Source organism: Tinamus guttatus, unplaced genomic scaffold (assembly GCF_059628265.1).
Source record: "Tinamus guttatus ecotype Peru unplaced genomic scaffold, ASM5962826v1 Tinamus_guttatus_pri_ptg000601l, whole genome shotgun sequence".
Lineage (NCBI taxonomy): Eukaryota > Metazoa > Chordata > Aves > Tinamiformes > Tinamidae > Tinamus > Tinamus guttatus.
The window spans coordinates 161,507-187,235 of record NW_028289135.1 but is presented as its reverse complement, the minus strand read 5'-3'; the positions used below and the strand labels follow the sequence as shown (position 1 = coordinate 187,235).

Genomic DNA, 25,729 nt, shown 5'->3' with positions numbered 1-25,729 from the left:
TCACTCTAAAAAGGACAGTGTCTGGCTTAGAGTTGTGGGATTTTTTTGTTCTTGGGGAAGGGGAGGGTGGAGTTGGAGCAGAGTAAGGGAGGAATGTAGGAAAGAAGGGATCTACACAGGCAGCTTTACTTACAGAGCTAATTCAATGCAATTATGATATATCTTGACATATACAAGCAGCCATGCACACAAGGAAGCTCGGAGAGCTGGAAACAAATAGGTAATGCTGAAGATAAGACAGACACTTAAGGAAAATGTCAAGTTTCCATAGGCTTTTACCAACTTCTACCTCTTATTTTCAGAGGGCTCAACACAGTGCTGCTGTGGTGCAGCTCAAGGTTTGCTCTGTGATATGACATCCAGCACTGAAGAACACTATACATTTCTTTAAAGAAGGCAGCCAATATTTTCAAATTTGGCTGAACTCTCATAATTTCGATACACTAATTTCTTATGTTCACACTTAAGCTTAACACAGATCAAAAGGCAAAGTGTGACAACAAAGCATTGTAAAATTTGCCACCGATTGCAAACAATTTATTTCCAAACAAAGAATCTGTACTTGCCTCAGAACTATTTAATGCTCGAGATAGCAACATTAGATTGTTAGAAATTTTCTTGATTATTTCTTAAGAAAATTTTACTGGAAAATAAGCATTTTTGGGGCACAGAGATCACATTTAAGTCCATCTAGATACCATAAAGTGATCAAAGATCCTACCTTTCAGACCAGCTTTAGTCAAAAGCCACATATATCAAGTCAGATGATAACAGAAAAGCAGGTTTTTCATTGTAAATCTTGACAAAGGCTCTAGGATACAGCCCATAGCTCTCCATTTTTCCCATTAAGAGATCAGAATGCCTGAGACAAACTGCAAATTAAGTTCATCTCCTGAATTCCTAGTGAGAACACTTTCTTCACTTGGAGATGATTAGGCTTTTAGATGCTTCTAAATAGCTTCCATGAACATGGCAATATGCAGAGCACAGTATTATTTTGCCACTATAATATTTTGCTAGCCTATGTATAGATCCTTATCTGCCTGAAAAAGTTTGTTCCAGGCATGAGACAGTTTGGTAAAGCCCTAATTTCAGGTTTATTGAAATTGTCATTGCTGACAACAACAAAAACACACTTATTACTGTATTTTTTTGTACTCCTAGAGACTTTATCAGAAGTGTATGACTATCTCCAACATGAAACAGAGAAGGGCTTTGTTACATTCCTCAAGTTTTTTAAAAAGGAAACTCGTTTGGCTTAAAACTTCAAAGCTAAAGATTAGATCATAGCACGCAGTAATATAAAGTAATTCCACTTCTGAGTTTCCTCACTACACAGCAAACACTACTCATAATAGATAGTCCAGCAACACTAATCATCAGGATTGAACAATGCTTTCATTAGCAACCACTGTCTTCCTAAACTACTCATCACAACTCCATTTTTCTTTTCCAAATATGAAAACTATCTATTCTAGTCCTTAAATATCCTCCATAAAGACAATAGGTGCTAAAGAACTCTTTCAATTTTCAGTCTGCACTGAAAAATTAAATATTAATATTTAATACAATCATAATCTGAAATGGAAACTAAGATTTCATTAAAAAAAAAAAAACAGCATTCTACAAGTATACAATGCCTGGACTTGAAACAGATACAGTAAATAGTTTTGAAATGTAACTGAAAGATGAATGCAAGAGAGATTTCTCAACATATAACAAAGTATATTACAAAGACCATTTTAGTTAATTAATTTACATGAAACAGGCCAGTTCTGCAAAGGTTTCCAAAGCACAATTTGGAACAACCTGATCTATTTCCACATAAACCCTTTCCTCTCCAGGAGGAACTGCATTACCATCAGCACTGCAGTGATGTTTTTCACATAAAGAAATTAGATTTTTTTCTTCCAATTTTAGTAAAAAAAAAAAAAAAAAAAAAGCATCTTCGTATGAGATCAAACCTATCTGTTGCTCAAAGTAAAATGATTTCTACTAGAAGAGGCAAGAAAGAGACCAGTTGAGTGGGGAAGAGAGAGTTACTTGGGGGATGAGGGCAGCTACTTGTGGTTTTTTTTTTTTTTTTTTTTTTTTTGAACTGTTCTGACCAACAATAGGCTGGGCAAAAGCTGCTAATTTTCGCTCAGAGGTGTAATTCTGATCTTCCAGATCAGAAAGGCTTTCCAAAAAATACAATGGTTACTTAGAATACCTACAACACTCCAATTAATATGTGTATGTCTCTGTAAGAAAATATCTGAACATGGACTTGCATACAAAATGCAATTCATCTGACAAAGAGAAAGCTATTCTAAACAAATCATTGGGATGCCCTAAAAAAAACAAGGCAGTGAAACTTTAGTTGATAGATACTGCTATGGACATCATACTCTGGCAACAATATCTGGCTAACAGACAACTCTTTCACTTTTTGCTGTTACAGAAGTACTTTCACCACAGAGTAGACGAGAAATTCTCTTGTACCTTGGGATACCGATTTAATCGAGAGCAAACCTTAAAATGGTTCATCAAGGATCCGTAAAGCTAGTACTAGAAAACTTACTAGAAAAACTACTTAAAGAGTTAACTAGGCAACTCCACTGCTGGATTTTTAATTTTTCTTAGTTCTAGTTACAACAGTGTAACATAGATAAATAAAAATAATGAACAATAATTAAAAAAAAAAAACAAAACTGAAGCCACTAACACAAATATGCCATGTTTCACTAAACCTATTATTCTGGAATATTTACACAAGAGTTGATCTGGAATAAGGAGTCATATATTCAACAGGTGCTTCACTTCTATTACAGTAAAAACAAGAACTTTTTTAATATGCTGGAAAAATGTATATGGTAACTTTCAACTATTTTTTTCAAGTCCAGTGTATCTTCTACTCTTAAAATACATGAGTAAATCTGGAAATACTTTGATAATTACTAAGATATGCCAAACCCTACTACTCCAAAAAAAAAAAAAGCATGTCACTTGCAAAGATGATGATTTACAATTTCTGTTCTCCAAATCCGACTGCAGCAGATGAGATGGATAGGATTATGCCAGAAGACTACACATGATCTTTAATTGTACAGTCAAAAATTCCAACAGACTCATCTATTTATGTGGAAAAAATATGAAGATTATGAATGTGTTAAGATGTGTTGAATATGAATGTGTCATGTGTTAAGAGTGTTATCTGTGTTTTCTGGTTTCACATCTGCAGTACAACTGACGTGCTGCGGCCCAGGATACCAGAGCTGTTCACAATTCCAGGCCTAAGAATTTGTTTTCATTATTACTTTTCTTGTTATTAGTATCTAGGTGAAAAGGAAGAGAAGGTCCAGCCTTTCCGCTCTTCCAGAATTCATTACTTATCTATATCAAAGCTCTTCAAGGCAAATCAGGGCAATGAGGAACCCTGGGTCGCTCTAGGTAGTAAGAAATGAAGCAGGTGGTATCTAGACAGAAAGGCATCTTTATAAGGAAACAAGAAAGAAGGTTATTACTGAAACGGTAACCTGGTAAGAATTATCTGTGCTACAACATGATCTAAAAAAGGAATGAAGGACTTAAGAGATGAGCACAAGAAGAAATAAAGTAGCTCTATATAAAGATAATGAAATATAACATATGACAACACTACTCAGCAACCTTGAAGCTAAAACCTGTAATTCACACAGACTCACCATTAGCAATATAATACCAACGTATGTCACAAAAGGCTTTTATCAAGTTATGAACCCTTAAGAAAAAAAGCAAAAGTCAAATAACACAGCAAAGTATCAGTAGCCCACGGTGGGTACTGAAAGAGAGAGGCAAGTAAGACTGGACTTCATGTCAAAGTTGGAGGTTTTTCCAGGCTTAGAAGAGAAACAAATTAGACAGCAGTGCAAGGCAGAGTTGTGATTTAGTGATTGAGGCCAACCAATTTTTCTTTTCACAAGAAAAAACTCATCTTCCCACTGTAAAAAGTTATGCTGTGACCAGATTTAGTTTTTCTTTCAGAAGTTAACAACATATCATAGTGTCAAAGATGACAGACTGAACATTATTGAGAACTGAATTTTTTAACCAATACAGACTAAAACTTGCATCTCTGTTTTCTCCTGTCTTTATCTTAGATGAAAAAAAAATTAGAAAGACACTGTTACATAAAAACAATATTTTAACCACAAATAAGGGTGAGGCTGAATAAGTGATTAGGCTCTGGAAATTAGAATTATGAACCAAGGCACATACATATACAAAAGAATTATCTAATTCTTTCTTTGGTTTGTCCTGATAACATTCATTCAAAGGAGGAAAAAAAAAAGTTAGCTAAAAAATAAGGCCCTATATTTGTAAAGATAAGCTAAGACAAAGAAAGACTTGGCCCTGATATATACCTTGACGACAGAGAACATAAAACAAAACAGGTATGAAACACCTGCTTTACAGGGCACACTGAGCAAAAACACTAAAATTTATTGTTAGCACTGTAAAACTTATTTCCAATTATCATATTCTTGATTGTTTAGCAATTGGATTCAAAATGGGTAAGTTTGTATTTCCTTACCGGAAAACAAGGAGAAAGGCAGTAAAGAATGAGGAAACAAATGAGGGAACAGGGTAAAAAAGAAAGCAAGTGAAACTTGAAAAATGAGAGGGAAAAAAATTACAAAAAAGAAGTCTTTGGGTATTTTCACCTCTGAGGTTATTTCACCCAGCAAGATAAATGTATCCTGCTCTACTTTTACACAAATCTCATAAAACTTCCAAAGTGTGTTCAGCTTTATTTATTGTTCTAGTGCTTGATATACAAAGCAACCAAGCAATCAAGCAGAAAGCCCACAGTGATTGTTTATACTACAGTTCTTAACTCTACCATAAGCTACACATAACGAATCAAGTGATGTCTATTTACCTTCATCTCAACTACTTAAGAAACATTATTTGTTATCCAAATACATTATTTATGAGCTACTGAACTTATTAATATGTTGATCTCTTAAACCCAGTTAAGAAAATAGCCACCTAAAATGTTATTGCATTTTACTATTAACAACTAATCCAACAAAAAGTTACATGGGAAGAAAGGTAGATCTCTAAAATCAACACAACAATCTTAACAACAGAAATTAACAGGCTCTAATCTCCTCGTAAACCAGAGGTAAAATCCCACATATCGCTACTCATTGACATATCATTGAAAGCATGTTTTAGACTTAAGTGTTTTTCCAAGCCAAGACTCTCCAAAAATTCAAAATTATCCAAGCAGTGCTTTATTTAAATATACTTTAAAAAGGTTCCCATTAGCTTGAATTTCAGCATTTTAAAAACAGAGCAACTACTGCATTTGTTATGTGGAATATCTGCTAAAATCAACTTAATTTGAGTGTACTGTAACATACCATTTATTACTTCATACTGTGGTTTCCTATTCCACCTTCAATAAATCAAAAAAATATATATTTTTCATGTAGGACTTTGAATTCTGGTTAGCCGTAATCCAAAAGACTTCTCAAAGAATTACTGACCCAAAGATATATTCAGAGTGTTTCTCATGTGATCTACAATCTTATCACAAACGCTAGCTCATTTCTTAGCAGTTTCCAGCTGCATTGTGTTTGGAAGTTTCAGATATTCTTACTTCATTTAGATTAACATTTCTTATGACCAAAAGCAACTTTTTAATGAAGCAAGGTCATCCACAAAAAATCTCATAAAAGTATGTTCCACTTATTGTTTTTAGCCTGCCTGAAAGAGAAAAGAGAAAAGCACACTTATGCAAACAAAGTAAATCTGTAACATTTCCAGATGACTAGGGGTTCTTCAACTGAAAAATAATGCTTGTCAATGACACTTTACTCAGGTAATAAGGTTTACACATTGCGGGAGGATTCTTAAAGCCGGTATGTCTGAACCATATAAGCCAAATTAGCCACTAACTCAAATACTAACTTACATAAGGAATATTAAGAGCATAAACATAAAGCTTGTACCTTGGACATTATTTTCCTGCCACAATATTGTCTTCAGAATATGGTCAAAATCTGAATTCAAACTTAATATTGCTCTGTAGATAGCAGCAATTATACCTCATTTATAAAGACAGGCTATTCCCTTCTCAGTTAATCCAAAATTGGTCTCCAAATAAAGAGTCCTTTAAATGCAAACAGCCAGCTCAGGTCCAGAATTCCCTCTGCCTTCCAACCATTTCAATGCAGAACTGGAAGTCAACAGCCTCAGTGGGCTGAAGTTGTATTTAAAAAGATAATAAAACACTGAATGATTAATTACAGGTTAGTGATTTCTAACTTCAGCCCAACTTCAGTCAACAACTATTTTGTGACAGTAATTACTGGACAAAATACTTAATTTACTACAAAGTGCAGACACCAATCCTTTAATATTCCAAGACATCTTTCCAGAGTTTCTAAAAATCAGTGTAAACATTTGTTACAAAATTTATTTTCTACACAATGGGTTTGGTACACATAACTAAGATATATCCAATAGCTTTTTTGATGAGTTTACAGAGTTGCACTACTTAAAGATCATACGAATGGTAAAAATACTTGTGCTTTCTCCATGCTTTGTATGTCACAACTTTCTGTTCTTTTATCAAACTCCAGACTTGCACTTCTCCTGCGAATATCACCCATGATGCAATAGCCACAGCAGTTGATAATTACCTTTTGTACCTCTCCAACATGAAAAAGACTTTCAAAAGCATACAGGAGAGCAACCAAGCAGGTATGTACCTGGAGAGTTTTTAAACCCCCTAAGCTTTGGAATTCTTAATGATTTAAATGGATCAAAGTAACTTGACTGCATAAATACTTTGAAAAGACTATCTCATGTCACATACTAGTCACCCATATGACAATTATTTGCAATACTTAAGAAAACCAAATCAGAACCTGAAAACCAAATCTGACCCCAAATATTAAACAAAAAAAAAAAATGCATCAACTTTAAAATATCTCTATAACATCTCCGTTAAATACAAAAAAAAAAATCTATTTAAAGCCAATAATAGGACTTTAAATATACACTAATAGAAAAAAAAAGTAATAATACCAGAAGATGAAATCAACATCCCTCCAAGAAATGTGAAAATTTATTCCTAGTATATTCTTACTAAGCTTACACTAAGCTTTTCAGATGAAAATAAGTCATCTAACAGCTACAAAGAGCTTCCAAATTCCTCATTTAGGGTTTTTTTTAAGGCCATGTCATTGATTACTCTATTAGTTGCTGTTCTTAAAACAAAGCATGTTATTTCCCTAAGCTTTTTTGATTATAGTTTATTGCTTTTATTAAAACACAGATATATTAGATCAATTTAGTAAAGTTCTCTCCCTCACAAAACAAAACTACAACAAATCAATGTATTAGACTTTTTAGAACTTTTTCTTTATAATTGCCTAAGGATTTGGTGATTGTTGTCATTATCAAAAAAGTAAATACAACCCAGTACATATTCTGAGACTGATGTTTTGAAAAATACAGTGCTTCTCCTCACATACATAGTTATCATATTGAATCACAACACAGTGCTTTGAAACTGCATGTTGTCATCAACAATAATTATAATGCCTAGCTCATACATGGCACCTTAAACCAACAGATCTCAAATATTTTTCGAGAGGATTTATATTTATCCTATCTGACAGTGATAAATGCACTAGTCTACAGTGACTTTGCTTTCCTCACTCCCTCCTAAACTCCCACACTAGCTATTTTATACAATCACTTCATGTCAGTAATCACTTTCATTAAAAAAAAAGTAAAAATGTGTAAGTGCAAATGCCTTTTTATACAAGCTTCTAAACAACACTATGTGTTTGTTAACAAATCACTAATTCAATGAGGTGAGGGAAAAGAAGAATGGAAAGGCAGACACATTTAAAGAAGAGGGTAAACATACTATTTCATTTTGAAATTGACTGTTGATTTATCTACAAACAAAAACATGTTCAACCCACATGCCCCCCGCCAAAAAATGCTGCTGTATCTTTGTTAAGACTCCCTAGGGCAGCTAACTGCCTAAGCAGAGATAGTAAGGCTTATTTTAATGAGTTCAAATGGTAAAATTAAATTGTTAAAAAGTGACAAGGAGCCAACAGAGTGAAGAACTGAGCGATTCTGTCATACTAAAGAATTAGATCTTACAAGTTAATATCGAGATACTCCAGTAGGCTGTGATACCTTTCACTCATTGCATGAGCTAAACCGGCAAGAAAAATTCCCTAAACCTCATTACTTCTCCGACAGAACGCCTGGAGATTCATTACAAAGCATCAAGTCTCAATAGTCTAACTACAAACGATACAGAGAAGCAAAGCTTCCTGACAGCTGGCACGATGGGCATGTCCTCACCCTCCTTGAGGAGTTAACCCAGGATAGCAACTGCTAAACTGGCTCCAATTGGATCAGACTCAGGTACACTCAACAAAAAGTCTGATACGAGTTCTAGCACAATGCTGCAGGCCCACATATTCTACAATAACTAAAATAAATGGCAAATACCATAAATAAAGCATGCCTTATGTTCAAGCTGAACAAGAAAAAGTATGGAAGCTCTCAGAGGACCATCAGCTCTCAAACAGTCTAGTGAGGCAGGCTACTTATCAACCCAACAAGGAGCCCAATATGAATCGCCTAGCCTGGCTTGAAAATATTGCCAAACTTGGGTCAGCCCAGGATAACACTGAGGAAAATGTGAACATTTATATTTGTAATTATCTGCAAAGAAAAACATATACTGTAGACTGTAAAACTGCAACCTATTGTCAGTTTGCTGTCAACACAGCTGTCAACTTACCCAAAATTTTAGAACTAGTACCCTAAAAAGCTCAAACTCTCAAAGAGATATGCACATACTTAATTTTACTATCAATAGTTCAACCGAAATAAACGTCACCACTGACAGCAATCACTATGTTCCTACGCAGGTTCAGAAGCTTAAACTACACAAGTGTGAAGGTAACACAAGCCAAATTATTATTTCTGTCCAAAATAATTATAATTGAGGCAGGTAGCTTTTGTTTAAAATTTTAAGTTATGATGGATACACAAGGCTGACCTAAAAATGGTAATATTTGTTAAACTACTTATCATTAACAAAACTACAAAAGCTTTTCATAAACATGAGGAAAGCAGGCTGGGGTCAGAATATATTGAAAATGAACATATACATTTAACAAAACCTAAGCCACAGGCAATGGTCAACCTAAAATTCCAGACAGAAAACCTATTGTGTTCCCAAATGCAACCACCAAGGCTTCCTCACAGCAGCATCCATGCGCTTCCTTGGAACAAGTGTCAGACAACAATGACAGTGCTAACCCTCCACTCAAGACACGGAGTTGGGATTGTAAGAAATATTGAAACCAGCAGGAAATTTCAAATTTCACAGAGCTGTCATCTTCATGCCACAAGGAACAGCTCACAACAAGCAGAACTAAAAAAATACCCCAAATACTTATTTTTAAGATACTCTGGCTGAAAATCCTTACAGTTGTATTCAAGATTTTTTTTTTCCTGTGGCTACCCAAGCAGTCACTACCTGGCTGATGAAACCGGACCAAGCATTGAGCCGAGGCTATTTCTCAGGGACTCCTGTTAATGAGCAGCCAGGAGCCAGTGGGCGCTTCCGGCTCCTCGCCGGGCGGGCACACGCACCTGGGCGCGGAGCACGACAACGGGCAGCGCGGCAGGGAGTGGCGTGACTATAGCTTAAAAACAAAGAAAAAAAAAAGAAAAAAAAAACAGCCTCTCTCTCAGCCATTAGAGACACCCATTTCATCAGGAAGAAATTACGCGCTGTGTTTTTCCGGCGCAACGCGCGGACTCGGCGCTACGAGCCGGCTCCTGGTATTTACTTTACGCGCAGCGCTCGCAGCCGGGGGGATCCGCGGAGCCGGAGGCCGCTCGGGCCGGGCAGCTCCCCGCGGGGAGCCGCGCTGCTGCCCGAGCAGGTTGCTGCTTTGTGCGCACAAAGCCGGTGCTCGGGCAAGCAAACAGCAGCGCCGCGCTTCCTACCGGCTCCCTTCATTGTTTAAATCACAGGCAGGCCAAGAATAACATACAATTTTATTATGGATCTTTTAGGTCCGCAGCGGTGTGGGGGGGGAGGCGGGTTCTGGACTGCCCCCGATGGCCACCTCCGTTCCCGGAGGTTTCCTGCCCCGAGCTGCCCGTGGCGCCGGGCCGGGCGTGCGGCAGAGGCGGGGTCCGGCCCTTTCCTCTCCCTTCCCCTCCCCAGGCGCTGCAACCTGCGCTGGCTCCGGCCAGGGGCAGCCCGGCACCGAGCACCCCCGGCCGTTACGGCCGTTAACGGCTGGCGGCGGGGGGGCTCATGCCCCCGGCTGCGGGGGGAGGGGAGCCGGGCCGAGCGCGGGGCGGAGCCGGGCGGGCCGGGCCCCGGCGCCGTGTGGCACCCCCGGGCAGCGCGCGGTGTCGCGGAGGGAGCCGGGCCGGGCCGGGCCCGGCCGGGCCGGGGTCGCTCACCTCGGTGGGGGCGCTGATCTCGAACAGGTCCAGCCGGTTCGCGTTCCAGTGGTTGATGATGTCGGCGAGTTTGCGCCGCTCCTCCTCCCGGCTGCCGCCGCCCGACATCCTCGCCTCGCCTCGCCCGCCGCCGCCGGGAGCCGCGAGCCGAGCCGGGGCCGCGGCCGGGCCCTCTCCGCCGCCGAGCCGCGGAGGCGGCGCCGCCGCGCGGGGTCCCTCAGTGCCGGCGCGGGAGGGGAGGGGCCGGCGTCCCCCTCGGTGGCCGCCGCGCGCCGCGGAAACGCCCCGGGATGGAGGCGCCGGCAGCGGCGGGGCCGCGGAGCGCGGCGAGCAGCGAGAGAAAGAGCGGCGGGAAGGGGAGGGCCAGGCGGGAGGAGGAAGGTGCCCCGGAACGGCGGCCGGCGCGGCGCCTCCCGCCTCGGCAGCGTCTCTGCGCGGAGCCGCCGCTGCCGCCTCTCCCCGCCCCAGTATCGCCCTCCCCTCGCTCCTCGCACACCGGCCCGCGCGCGCGCCCGCCCCGCGCCGCGCCCGCCCTCGGCGCGCGCGCCCGCCGCCCGCCCCCTCCCTGCGCCGCGGCCCCGCGCCGGGCGGCGGCGCGCGGGGCTCGCCGGACCCCGCGCCCCCAGCGCCGGGCGGGCAGCGCGGGGCGGCCGGGGCCGGCGCAGGCCGCGGGGCCGCCGCGCCCGCGCGCGCCGACACTTGCGCCGGGAGCGGGAGGCCGCGCGGGGCCTGCTCGTGGCCGGGCAGCGGCCGCAACAAAGGCCCGCGCCGCCGCCCAGAGCCGCCCGGCCCGGCGCTCCCTGCCTCCCCGCGGCCTGCGCGCCGCGGGCGAGCCGCGATTTTCCTGTTTTCCTGTATTTTTCACAGCCCGCCCTCGCGGAGGTCGGCACAGAGGAGCGGGGCGCAGGTCGAGGCGCCTTTGAAGTGCTGCCACCAGCCCGCCATGTGGCCTTGAGCAAGCTGCTTAACCTCTCTTTGCCTCGACTTCCCTCTGCAAAGCGAGGGTAACGACACTCCGCTGCCTTGCAAGGGTGCTGCTGTGTCTGATAATGTTTATTAAGTGTTTTTGGAGCGTTGCATGAAAGGAATTGTCTCAAAATAATGTACTGACATAAATTCCCACAGCTTGAGATAAACCTGAGGCAGCGTTAGAGCATCAGATACATTCAGTGCTTTTTTAGATAAATATTCACATGTGGTTTCTCACAAAATGTGTCTGTTGGCCATGGTGGGCACTGCTGCTTGTATCAGCTCCTGGAGCCTGGTGCAGCTTTGGGCTTTGCTGTTCAACCCACTGCAGCAAATGAAGCACCCTGAGTAATTCAGCAGCTGTGTTTGTTCTGCACTGGGCATCCTCTGACACTTGGGAACACTCCAGAGTGATCACGTTTGAATTCGGTTGTTGAAGCGCACCTCTCTAGACTTCACTGGATGCTTAGAGGAGACACACTTTTTAGTGCAGCTAGCAAATTATTTCAAATTCTTCTTTTGCAGAGAGAGTTCAGATTAGTAGGTTCTGCTGATGAAGTTTTGATTGGCTGGGTTATTTGAAGAAGGCGATTCCTCAGAGGCCTTGTCTACATTAGGCAATTAAATTATTGTTTTTAACCAGCAGTATAGCTTCTGTGTAAGTACCAGCAGCTCTGGTTTCACAGGCGAAGGTCAGTTATGCTTTTGACCTACATCTGTAACTGTGCCATGTTAGAGCTTTACAGTTCCAAGGACATAAGAGATCGTATTCCTCAGGTCCCAAACTTCAGGAGATGTTGAAAGGTCTTCCACTAACCCTAGGAGAATATACGTGAGAAAAAAAAAAACAGTGTCTATAACTGTAATTATCATAACAGTAAAACTGTATTTTATTCCTTCAAATAGTAAAATGTAGGGAGAAAAACATAATTTTCCCCGTGTGAAAAATATTCTACCATTTTTGTTTTTCTTTTCATAACCGCAGAGAGTTTGCCTCCAAATCACTTTGGATATTCTGGCACGCGCAAAGATCACGGCGCCATATAAAAACTATGATGCAATAGTGATGCACAAGGCAGGCAGAGCGCTGCATGTCCTGTTGGCAGAGGAGACCTGGAGATTTCTCTGGTGATTGGGATGGTTCATTCAGGCTGGATATTTGTGAAACTGGATTTTTCAAGACACAGGATGAGAAATAGTGGCTGTGTTACTTCAGGATTAGGAAGGAGACTTTCACACGTACATTATGCTTACCATTTTGGTATTACAGACTACATGGGTACATGGGTAGAATTGTTTTGTTTTGTCTTGTCTTGTTTTTTCCTGGGAAAAATAGGCTCTCGCTCTGGGAAAACTGGCTACCCAAAGCAGTCAGTTTAGAATTGCTGACTTACCTGGTTTTTTGCAATGCTGAGGAGCACCAGAAGTCAAATTGTCACTGTGCCAGACTCATATGGTATATAAAATAATCTATGAATTTATTTATTTTAACTGGAGCTAGTCAGCATTTCCATACTGCAGCTAGCCCCCTCTCTGGTGCCAAAAAATTCCTCCAGCAGAGCAGAATGGGAACAAACTAATAATGTTTATATGTTAGTTCTCTAAATCCCAAGTCACTACAGTGTATTTCTTCAGTGGTGTGAGCAATGGAAATACTACTGACAGTCAGATACTAGCACAGACCACTCTGCTGATTAACTCTGTCTTGAGCTGCCCAGTGCTGAAAAAAATTTTTTGTTCTGTTTTGTAATTAAGAAAGGCCCACTTGCATGTGTACAGTATGTGTATGTGCAGATTGCACTGCTGGAAATAAAACATGAGTCCTGATCTCTCTGGAAAAGGTAGAAAACTAAAGCATGAAAGTACAGTAGTATAAACAACCATATAGTTTACAGTGAAAAATGTGTGCTGCTTCACTTTCAATCCTTATTTTTTTTCATTGGACTGTTGCAGTGGGAAATTAAGCAGCTGCTGTAAAGCCTAGCAAGTGACATTATTCCTGTGAACAGCTGTAAAAAAAATAGAGATTTTTATGAATGGAAAGCATTCTACAAATAAAACAGTATCGTGTGTGCTATCATCAAGACATCTTCCATTTAAGGCGTTGCATAAAGTTACTTGAAACTATTAAATGAAATTTTCTTCTGCATTCTTTTGGAGATTGTTATCATTTACATAGTAAAAAGACAGAATCTTATCTGAGGAGTTTCCAGTCCAGCATTCGTGTAGGTAGACCCACTGAAGCCAGTAGTAGAGTTAGATTTAACTCTATGAATAATCACGTAGTTGATCACAAATAATAGGGTATAAGAAGCTGAAGGAGGAGGAAACAAAAACTGCCTTACTTGCAAACAGTAATAATTTCTTTTTACTATTTTTCTCCTAACTGAGCTGTGTAAATGTCTTTATTTTTAAAGGTGTTTAAGATAACTAAGCTACTGTAAGCCATTAGCATTATTATTTGTTCAACACTCATAATATACATTTTACAGAGCAAATAAAAAACACCCTTCCCCACAGAGCTTGCAAATTGAACAGGTAACTAGTAGGGCAGTCCTTAAGGAAGAAGCAGGTGTATGCAGGAGGATTTGCTGCCTTTTCTGTTCCCTCAGACATCAAGAGGTGCAGTGCACGTGTGGTCACCTGCCACAAAGGGATTATGTCTGTGCAAATGCCATTAATCACCCTGGTGTGCATCCATTCCTGGGGAAGCTCATGGTTATAACTAATAACTCTGGATGGAGGATCTCTATTTCTCCTCCGTGGCACTTCATGCTACTGGTTCCCAATGTCCTCTGATGTATGGGAAGGTTTGCATGAAAGTAGGGTCATGCGCCACTGATCTCCTGGCTGCTAGCCAGCTGCCCATATGGTGGCCAGCATCCAGCATTCATCTTCTGCGGCAGCGTGCATCCAAAGTGTAGCGCCATGCTGTATAAATCAGCATGCTGTTGGAAGTTAAAAACTGTGTATGAGACTGAAATTATTAAAGTAACCCTTCTTACAGCTTCCTGGGCATGCATGCATCTGTAGAGCAGAAGTATCAGGACTGTAATTTTGCATAACAGAATGCGAGAGCAGTATTAACATTAAGAACTTAGGTCATCAAACTGCAGTCCTTGCACAGGTAACACACCCACTGAGGTAAATAAATTATCCTGAATAAGGATTGCAGCTTCAGACAGTATAAACACACATGAGTCAGGGAGGGAAAAATATTCTCATTGCGCCATTATCTCACCAGGATGAATTGCATGCACTGTATACATCAAAGTATCAATTTCACAGCCTAATTGGTAAACAAACATAGTATATACAGGCTACGTGGGCAAATTCATACTCCATGGAAAAGCTCTATTGTATGTTTAGATCACTATTTTTCTTGCTGTGTGAGTGTAGGAGTTTATATTTAATAACCTTGACCTCTTTAATGAAATAAAACATAGGGGGAGCAGAGGAGAAAACAGGACAAGTATGATGATTTTTTTTGTTTGTTTGTTTTTCCTGAAATCTTTAGGTTTTCAGTGCAATTTTTATCACTGTATTTATAGGGGGAGGGAAGGACATATCTTAATGAATTTACCTTACCTTTGTTTTGTATATGGATGTTTTACAAAACTGTGAAGTCAATTTTTTAAGGAAGATGCTTAATTTTTGTTATATAAAGATGATGATTTCAAGTAATTTTGTGGTAAAAGCTTCCTAGGTTGACACCTCTCAAGTTTCCTTTATACGAGTAAACTGAAAAGTGTGAGGGCCTTCCTCTAGCCCTAAAATCAGCTGGCTTAGGCTGGCCAGGTCCCTCCTCCTAAATTGTTCTAGCTCTGAAGCAGGGTGACTGCACTCAGTCTGCCAAGCAAGAGGAGTCACTGGCATGTGCTGACACCCAGTCTGGGCCCAGGAGCTGTTTGTAAGCCAGCTGGCCCATTTGGACAGCTGGATGCTGCATGTGATCAGGTGATGGGCCCAGCTTCCTAAACTGTTTCCATTTAGCAGTGAAGAGCCTCAAAAGCTCTGCAGAGCTGAACAGAGCAGGGTGCTCTCTCGAGACGGTGTGCCCAGGCCTACCTGGGTAGGTACGTTCAGCACACACACACAATTGCAGTCCTGTCTTCACTGAAAGAAGCTCTTCAGGCGCATTCTGCAAGGAGGACAAGCACTTCACTGCCTTAGAGCGGGCAAGCATCCACATGAACTTCAGCAGGATGTATGTTCATCTTCAGCTGAACAAACCCTAGAGATGAAAAGCATGTAAAAACTGTCTCACAGCAGCAGGACCAGTTTCCAGTTACAGGTCTGCAGTCAGTGTCAACCTGCTACTGGAGTCTGCCTGGTATATTCAGACCAATGCTAAATGTTTTTTTGGAAAATTATCTTCACCCAGAGAACATTGTTCTCAACGCAGATATTAAGGAGAAAGCTATTGGCTAGTAGTATATGCTTTAGATTATCAGATGATCTGGCCTTATCCCATATAATTCAAAGTACAATCAGCTGAGAGCAGTTATACATTCTGCAAAAGTTTTTTGCTAGTTTTGGGGGTATTTTTTGGTATGTCTTTCCTTTAGTTTCTCCAGAATTGCTGTGTTGCAAAACAAGACCAGAAACTGGCCGACCACAAAAGAGAAAAAAAGAAAAAAAAAATGGAGTCTTTATGTAAAGCTGAGAGGACAATGTAAATAAACCGATGTTCCCAATGTCCAGCAAATCTATCTCATATCCCTGTGATACACATCATTATTTGTAAAAATGGTAAATAAAAATGCTAGGAGTTATACTTTTTTTTTCTTCCTTTTTTTTTTTTAATGAGGGTTGCTCTCCAATCAGTGGTCCAAACTGGGCTATTAATTATAACAATGTATTATCATTTCAAGGCTCTTTGAGCAAAACCTAGTGGGTGTTTGGTCTTGTAATTAACCCTCTGCCACTGGCCACGCATTCTCTCCACTCTAATTATTCGATTAAAAAATAATTCAAAGCATACATTATATAGAACATTAAAGAAGCCCTCGTTTTAATCATTTTTTACAGTAACACAATCATTTTAACTCATTCATACACTTCACATATGAACAGAATAATTTGGCCATATCTAAGCAGTTTTTGTTAGAAAAGTTTGATGTGGAAACAAACTGCTCAGCATGGTTAGAAGCATTGGCTGTTTGGTTTTATTTTGCTTTTATTTTTTTAGAACTGACTCAAAACTAATGAAAAAGTTTTTACCTAAAAAAAAACCCCCCAAAACAAACAAAAACTTACCTTTGAGCTAAGGAGCTAGTGGATACTGAAGTCTTCACTCTAGCACACTCCTAGACAAATCGCTCTGTTTTTAAATTGTGTAACTTGCACAGTTCTGTACGTGGACAGCTTTAGCCTCTAAAGAAAATTCTTTAGAAAGCTTGTAAGTGTAAGCCTGTGCTAGCTCAGCAAAAGAATAGTCTTTCCCTCAGCAGATTTTCCTTAATAACACTTTCTGTTCCTAAGGTCTGTGGTCAGAAGAGGTATAGAATAGAAATGCTCTCCTTACAAATTCTGTAAGAACATAAAACAAGATATATCAGGAAACCCCTTTCCAGAAACCTGGGGTAGGATTTGTGTTATCTTAACTGAATTTCCTATAAATTGTACAAAGAGGGTGAGTGTTGCCTCCCTCTGTAGGTAGTGGAGAGAAGCAGACCCTTCCAGAAAGCATTCAGCCACTCACCTTAAACACTGATCTTGTGCCAAGATTAATCAACTCATTATCTGGGTTCTTATACTATCTCCCTGACTTTCAGATGCCTATAGAAAATGAGATTAATTCCCCCACAAGGGTCATAAAACCTTATCAGAAGTTCCTCGGTCTCTTCAAATCTTCCATCTTTCGACTGTGTTGTTGACTTCTCTTTCAAGTCCACTTTTGTTTTTAGCCCATGATGCCATTTTTGTATCAAGTAGGATACAACTGCATTAGTCATTTAATCTATACAGATGCAGAGTTCTTATTTAAACCCACGTTAAACCCACTACATGAAACTCAATGAAGCACCAGATTTTCAGCTTACGGATGTCACAACTCAGTTCTGTTCAACTGAGAGAAGCATATTACAAAGTGTATTTACATTGCAAAACACAACATAGATACACTTCGGCTGCATTTAAAAGAGCGTCCTCTGCAGCTGGCTAAACTTGTCCATATGAAATTCTTTCCTGCCTCACCTTCTAAACAACTAGCTTGGATGTCTCCACTCAACACTGCATCTGTCAGTGTAAGAATACTCAATAATTATGTTTTGAAATACCTGAGCCCTGACTCTTCTCTGTGAGACTAAGCCTTAATACTAGGTTGTGCATTTTTTCCTCAAACACCCTCACCTTTCATCTCATGCCACTCCTTGATTGTGGGAGGAGAACCAGGCAAAAAATCACAAAAATACTTCCTTCAGATCTTTCTAAATTCATTGCAGTCATCGAGTGTGTGAACTCACAGCCCATCCATAAGGTACTTTGTGTTCCTTGACCTCTGTTTGTGCTAACCACAAGTTTCACATTTTTACCTTGTTTTCCCAATCTTTCCCCTTTCTGCCTAGTCAGTACATATTCATTTTCTCCTTATCAAGTTTCAACATGTTCAAGCATTTGCATGTTACATGAAGCAGGGTCCATCTCACTGTGTGCATGTGCAGCACCTAGAATAGTTAGATACATTACCAGGGTCAAGATGCATCACCAAATGATAAAAATTAAAAATGAAAGCTTTCTGGAAAGCAGGTATTGCTACCAGGCCCTGCTATAATCATTATTCAGTATCCTTGGTTGGACCGTTTTGCTATTTTGTAGAGCAACAGTGAATAGAAAATGAGACTATCTCCTGGAAATACAGGAAGGCTGACACAATGGCAGTTAGAGCTTCTTGTTAACAAACCTGTCATACACAAGGTAATGCCTCGTAGATAATTTGTAAAATGCTTATTATTGTACTTACTTAATGGAACCCAACAAAGCTTGGGGATTTATTTAAGCAAATTTTAAATACACTGTGTACTCTACATTGTAAGAGGTTCATCAACACCTCTGATATACATACTTTCCCTAATCCAGTTTTTCTCAATGTACAGTTTGTGCTTATAGACTATTGTATTCACATGGTTAAAGTGTACTTAGCTGTTATCAAAGTAAAAACAAACTTGGAGGTAGATGTGACATAAACAATATACAGTTTTCAAGGTACATGCCCCAAAATATCCAGCACTGCAAGACAATCAAATGAGAAATTAAGAATTAAAAAATTATTGTAAATGGAAGCTATGGAGATGTACAACCCTGTGACTGAAGGCTCTTCTGAATTACATTACTGCTGTTTCAAAACAGGAAGATCACTACTTTCATTCTTACTGACTAAAGTTAGAAACACACGTACAGAAATAATCACCTAGATTAATGACCTGTTTCTCAAAATGTTGTAAATTCCCAGCCGTGAAAGGCACCTTGGAATCTTCTCTAAAAATTTAGATCATGGGACTTTTGTCCCCCACTAGCACCTATCCAAAAATGGGAATTCAGCCCAAAGCTCTATGAATAAAACTTCGCTCAATCTGAAGCAATTATAGCAGATGGATGCACACTGCTTAATATAACAAACTGCTAGAGGTAGCAGGCTCTCCGGTGTAGCTGGTGGTCAGGCCGTGCTTGGAGGCTGCAGGTTTTCCCTGCCAGAAACTTGCCTGCTCAGGCCTCGCTCTGAACCACAGTGGCGATAGTTGCTGTGGACCTTTCTGCATGGCTGTTGTTGCTTAGATGTGGCCACACTGACTAGCTATCACTAGCAAGAAGGTCATGGCACCACAGAGCTCAGCAAAGCTTTCCAAATACGCTGCTGAAACCAGAAGTTCACCTGGAGGGACTCTGTGCCATCAGAGTTAGGCTGCTAGCAGTGTTTTGAAGCTAGGTCAGGATATTCTTCCCAGGACACAGGCACTTCAGTCTCACTAGGGTAATTTGAAGTCCCAGATCTATTCTAGACTTCCTGGAAGTTACTGATCCTAATCTGATCGTCAGAATTACCATCAGGAGAGGATGCACAGTTGTGAGATTGCAGCTCCTTCACACTGCAGCTTTTGATTGACAGTGGGCTAAGGAAACATCATCCCCTAATGACACATGGTATCAAATGCCTGTCAGGCACGAGCAGTGCCACAAATGTCCCAGTGCTGTGGGAGCAATGGAAGGACTAATCCATATACTAACAAATTATGAAGTAGAGTGAAAGGCTGATCTTTTCTGATTTGTGCAATATAAATTGTGGAATTTAATTCTGCTGTTCTTTGGATTAATTCAGTGAGTTATATTTGGGAAAATCCTATCTTTCAAAAAGTCTTGAATTTATGATGGGAAGAGACAGGATATAGAAGCTCAGTGGGTTTATTCTGACACTTAACTCATCTTTGCTGCTAAAAAGTGTGTCATATTGAATGTGTCCAACTTCCAGGCATAAGCTTTTGTCACATTTTTCTCTTTTTGGTTCAAGAGCTCTTTGGTACTTCATACTTTCTCTCTTTTAATACATGTATCTCACTGTTTTATAAAGATTTGACTATCTTCTTTTTAACTAGCTAAACAGATAACCTCTATCTCACTGTAAAGAACTTATTACAAAAGATCTTCATTGCACTTGCAAACATATCTTGACTTTTCTGAGAAAAGATACAAATATCAAGCAAAACAACAATTCATCTTCCTGGTTATAGAATCTGGAGTGCTCACTAAGCCCTCTGAGACCTCCTGGTACATAGGTCAGTTTTGCATAAATCAGGCTATATTTCTTGTATCAAGTTTCTCCTGAATAATTGCACTGTATTGTCTGTACTCTAGTACAGAGCATTACCAGATTAATAACATATGCATTAAGAAAACGTTCCTTCATGTGCACAGTAGCATTCTTCTAGCCATGCATCTTTCAACAAATAAAATATTTTAAAGAGGAATTCTTTAAATAGTAGTAGTTGTAGTACTTAAATAAATTTACTACAACTAACTAACTTCCTTGAAACAAAGTTGATTTTGGCATCTGGAAGTGCAAAGGAGCTTCTAACACCTTACAAATCTCTGCATACAGAAATAAATATAGATAGCCAAAACCTTTTTTTTTTTTTTTTTCTTTTTTTCTTTTTTCATGTTATGATTTTAGGCTGATAAATTACATTAGGGGCAAGGTGCTTTAAATTGCAGTCAGGATAAATTGATATATTGCTTTACAGCAAAAATGCTGAGACATCCTTAAGAAAAGCAGTAGTGATTGTTTTCAATGCATCACAGACAGCCTGCAATCACTCTGAAGACTGTGTGTATACATATAGTAACTCCTTTGTTAAGGATCATGGACTGCTCTATTATTTGTCAAATACAGTACAAGCATTACTGTAGGTCTGAGAGTACTGTCATTGTTAAAAATTTTTGAAATTTTGCTCAAAGACCAATTTGAGGCTTACCGTTTCAGAACAAGCTATATCACATGCACATTAAGAATGCAAAAAAAAAATCCAAAGTTATGAAAACATGCTTCCAAAAAGTATTTACAAGGTCTTTTAAATTCCTAGCTATCTGAATTAGCCCCTGGAAAGTAGATAAACCAGTGTCATAGCCCTCAGCCTTTCAGTATGAGTAACAAATTGAAACAGATTTGAAGAAAATAATAGTTTAATAACATTATATACTAGTAAAGTGTTAAGCTCAAAGGGCTCTGTTAGACTGAACAGACAAGAAAACAAACGTCTTCAGAAATTATCATACCTTTTAAAGGCAATTACTCTCCTTAAGTAACATTTTAAAGAGACTGCAACTTACTGAGATACTTGTACTGAGATAATTGTAAAGGAGAATTAAAAGGCTTATTTCAGATTTTACACTAGTTCTAAAAAAAATAAAATTATACCAGACCTGAACTGAATTAAGCAGGTAAGGACCTAGCCTAACATGTTAAAATGATCTTCTTGCTACTGATTTAATGTTTTCCTAGCAAAGCCCTGAACCTTAGCCCCTGATGTAAATGGCTTTGCTATTGACTGTAGCAAGAACAAAAGTGAGGCTCATTTGTGGTTCAAGGCTTTTTGCAAAGGGATTTGACATACTTAATGCAATGATAAAACAAAAGCAGCACTGAAAGTGTAGTAAATAGAGAAGATAAGGAAATAGAGAAGATAAATAGAGAAGATAAGAGTAAAAAAGGAGTCAGTTTTAGAGTCGTCCCCTTCCCACTGTCTTTTTCCCACCTTTTCCTTTTTTTCCCTTCATTTCTTGCTCTCTCCTTATATTCCCCACTCCTTTTCTCTTGCTCCCTCCCTTCTTTCCTTCCCTTTCCTTTCTTCCTTCCTTATCCTAGAAGGCATTTAAATATTCATAAAGTTAATCGTTCCGACTGTAACTTGGTCAATGCTTGACCTTACATGTATGCTTAGATACCTTTCCTGACTAAAGATACCTATGTGAAGTCACACCTTAGTTGGGATCTTTACCTAAAGACTTCTCATATTGATAAGGACATAGAATCATAGAATCATAGAATCATGTTCATTAATGCTGCCTTCACCCAGGAAAGCTAGACTCACCAAGGCTTGTAACCACTCGAGAGAGACTCTCAAGGTCACTTAAGACTAGGATCCCAGCTTTTGTTTTCTGAAGCTTCTGCCCTCAGATCTTGAGCAATGATGAGATGGAACAATCATTTTCCATACCAGGGGCCTCATATCTCATTATGTTTCAGACCCTGTATTCTGTGTGTGTGAAAACTTCTTCACTGGGCTCAGTGCAAGGGGCTTCAGTCATCATTCCTCTCACACAGTGTCCCAGCTCTTCTGTGGCCTCCTAGGGGGCTGAGAAGCAGAAGCAGAGCTAGGCCCAGGGCAACGGCTAAAAAGCAGGAGACACACACTGTCTGCCAGCACAGGCACACAGGCCTCATGTTTACTGCTATTGAGGGAGCCAAGAGTTGCTTGAATCCCTATGCTAACATCAACAGAATCATAGAATGGTTGAGGTTGGAAGGGACCCCTAGAGATCATCTAGTTCAAACCCCCTGCTCAAGCAGAGACACCTAGAACACGTAGCACAGGGTTGCGTCCAGGTGGGTTTTGAAGATCTCCAAAGAAGGAGACCTTCAACCTCTCTGCGCAGCCCATTCCAGTTCTTCCTCATATGAAGATGAAACTTCCTTGCACCCTTTACCCCTTGTCCTGTCACAGGCCACCACCGAGAAGAGTTCAGCTCCATCCTCTTTATAACCTCCCCTCAGATATTTGTATGTGTTGATAAGGTCCCCTCTCAGTCTTCTCTAGGCCACACAGGCCCAATTCGCTTTGTCTTTCTTCATACAATAAATGTTTCAGTTCCTTAAATGTCTTCATCGCTTTACGCTGGACCTTCTCTGGAAGTTCCACATCCCTCTTGTGCTGGGAAGCCCAAAACTGCGCACAGTACTCCAGGTGTGGCCTTACCACAGCTAAGTAAAGAGGGAGGATCAGCTCCCTCGGTGAAGGGTCACCTCTCCAACCTTAGCGGACATCCTCTTAATAGTTGTTCCTGATGAAAGCAAGCACTGGATAAAAGCTGAAGTTGACTATTCAGTCATTGTTATACAGTGTTTTCTTTTAGGATAAGTGTGGCAAATGCATACCTGAAAAAGGAGGAAAGAAAGAAAATATAGCCATTTGTACCCAAGAATCAGTGTGCTGTAGTGGTGACTCCTCTGTTGCTTGGTGTTTCATGGGCATGCTCCAACCTACCCTGCTTTGGCACCCAACTCGTTCCTACACTATCGGTACCTCTGAAGCAAGTTGCCTGAAACAAATGCTTGCAACGACAGGGCAGAAGGAAATTCATCTACCTCAGAGAGAGATCCTGCCTGAATAAATTTGAATATCCAGGTTAGGCAGACAAATTCCCTTGTGGGAATACACCTCTTCTCTGACATGCCAAACCGGAGAGTTTGCTTGCTTTTTTGAAACTCCTGTACTTAAAAGAATGAGGTATAACTTGACACATGAGAAGACTAAGTGCCCACTGGTAGCTTTTCAGTGGTAGGGAAGAAGTCAGATCATGATTTCAGTCTGACTTTTTTTTTTTTCACAAAGCTTTTCAAAATCATAAACAAGCCTAATAGCTGTGAATGAAAAGTAGCATATGAAAATTAACCATAATGTGCATCACCTCTTTTCATCCAGCTGTCAAAACTGGGAATGAACTTAGCAACTGCCATTTTGCAAAGGCAGAAGCAGAAGCACAGTGAATGAATGAAACTGGAAGAGAAAGCAGGTTCTTGACTCTTAGCTCACTTCCCTACCTATCCAACCCCTGCTACTCCAATGGGTACCTCCCTTGCTTCTTTTTGCATGTGATTTTGGCTTTGCAAGAGGCATTAATAAACACAATTATTTGCAGCTGTCCTTGAGCAGGCCTTGTAGGCCTCACCCAGGGCTGAATACCTGTCAAGCATCTGAGATATATCCAGAGACTTGAGACTTGGACTTGCTGGTGCAAATGGTTCGCTGTGTTCAGGGAGTATGGCAGGGAGGTAAGATGCAAGTACATTTTCCACACACAGCACCAGCTTTGGCATAGCTGAACTGACTTCTGAAAGATGTTGGGAAAATGAACTAGTAGCAAAGCCCACAATACAGACATGCCAGGAAGAGTAGGATGCAGGATTAAGAGATAATTTTAAGGGCTACTCATATTATGAATTCATGTATGTTAGCAGTACTGCCAATTGCTTTTCTAGTTTTAGGCATGAAAGCATTTCATAGTAGCAGTGGGGACCACCTTAAATCTGCCTTATTGCTCCCCAGAAAGAAGAAGGTACTCTCGTAAAGAGCTTTTTTAAAAAAGCAGACAAACAGACACACATACACAAAAATTAAATACAAATTGACCTATCCTTTAGACTGGAAGAAATTAGTCTGCTGCTTTGTTACTGAGTTCAATAAAGTAATTACTTTTCCGATACATAATAGAACTCTGACTCTAGCTTTCAGATAAAAAAAATCTTTAGTCATATGGATGAGAATTTGAAGAAGTCATTAGCAACTGAGAGGTATTTTTAACAGTCCTGTGACTGATTCCCATGGAGAATTTCATATGTCATTCAAATCTCTTAAACAACTTTTTTTTTTGGCAAATGCATGTAAAATATTATATACAGATAGGCTCGTTAGCTTGCTTTCATTTAAGCTCATTTGATAGAACAAAATAAATATGTTAGTTGTTTTATGATTTTTTAAAAAAATTCAGATTCGTAGCCGACTTAAGTAGTTCACCTTCAATGTTTCAGCTCTGAAATATATTCAAACCAGACTCAAGTCAACACACTTCAGTGCACTACATGTATTTACACCAGCTGAAAATCTTGTGAGGCTTTTAGAAGCTCTTTTTTACTCATATAGATATAGTGGCTGTAAGACATATGTATGTTACATGCATACGCATTTTAGTCTTCTGAGATTGTCAGAAGACTGGCATAAGTGAATGCAGCTGGGCAACCCAAGATCCATTCATTCCTTACAAGGTATGGTGCAAAGGCATGCGTAAACAAAAATGACATCTTATATGATATTCATGTTCCCTCTTTATAGTTACAGGAGTTTTAGGTTAGCCCGCTATTACTCAAAGTTGTTGTAGGACAAAGCTTCTACAAATATCTAGGCATCCTAGCTTTAAAATCATCACTGAGTTGTATCTCTCAATGGTGCTTCTCTGATAAATTACTTGGGCTCTTCTACAGCCTGCAGTCAGTCCTTCTTGGTGTTGGCAGTTTATGAGCATGTTCTTCTATTTGCTTTTCTGTTCTTATTTTTATAAATGATGAAATCTGCCCTGTAGAGAGTCAACCACCATAACAGTTTCCCTGGAAGAGTAGCTAGGGCAGAGCAACACTGTCAGAAGCATGGGCTAAGTCTATTTTTCATGGCATGCAGAGAGTTTGTTGGCCCTTATGCTTCTGTTCCCTTCTAAGAAGGGTCACAGGTGTAATGTTTTATGCCTTGTTAATCACCTAAGAGCAGTGGTTCTTCAGCAACACTGTGTTTGTTTTCTTCTGTTTTTGTTTGGTTCTGTTTTTGTTTTTTCTGACTTTGGGCAAAAGGTGGCTTTCTAGTAGTATGTAAAGGCAGGAGAGAATTTTGTAAACATGCTATTTAGAGCCACGTAAGTAACAGTACCTCTAATAGCTGTGATTTGGGTATACAACAGTAACCCTATGCATCTAGCTCCTGTGTGAAGACATTTCTACAGTATT

The 25,729-nt window shown here is 40.2% G+C and overlaps 1 protein-coding gene across 18 annotated transcripts in view; it reads right to left on the bottom strand.

Annotated features, from left to right (window-relative positions):
• AFDN (afadin, adherens junction formation factor) overlaps positions 1–10,688 on the bottom strand; it is a 119,179-nt gene extending 108,491 nt beyond the window's left edge. For 17 of the 18 annotated variants that reach the window (XM_088534847.1, XM_088534850.1, XM_088534862.1 and 14 more), the window contains exon 1: positions 10,498–10,688. In XM_088534847.1, the coding sequence (XP_088390973.1) occupies positions 10,498–10,605 (108 nt within the window). In that variant the 5' untranslated portion in view covers positions 10,606–10,688. The remainder of the gene's footprint in view (positions 1–10,497) is intronic. The other variant, XM_088534863.1, reaches the window with a different exon arrangement.
• Positions 10,689–25,729: the final 15,041 nt, after the last annotated feature.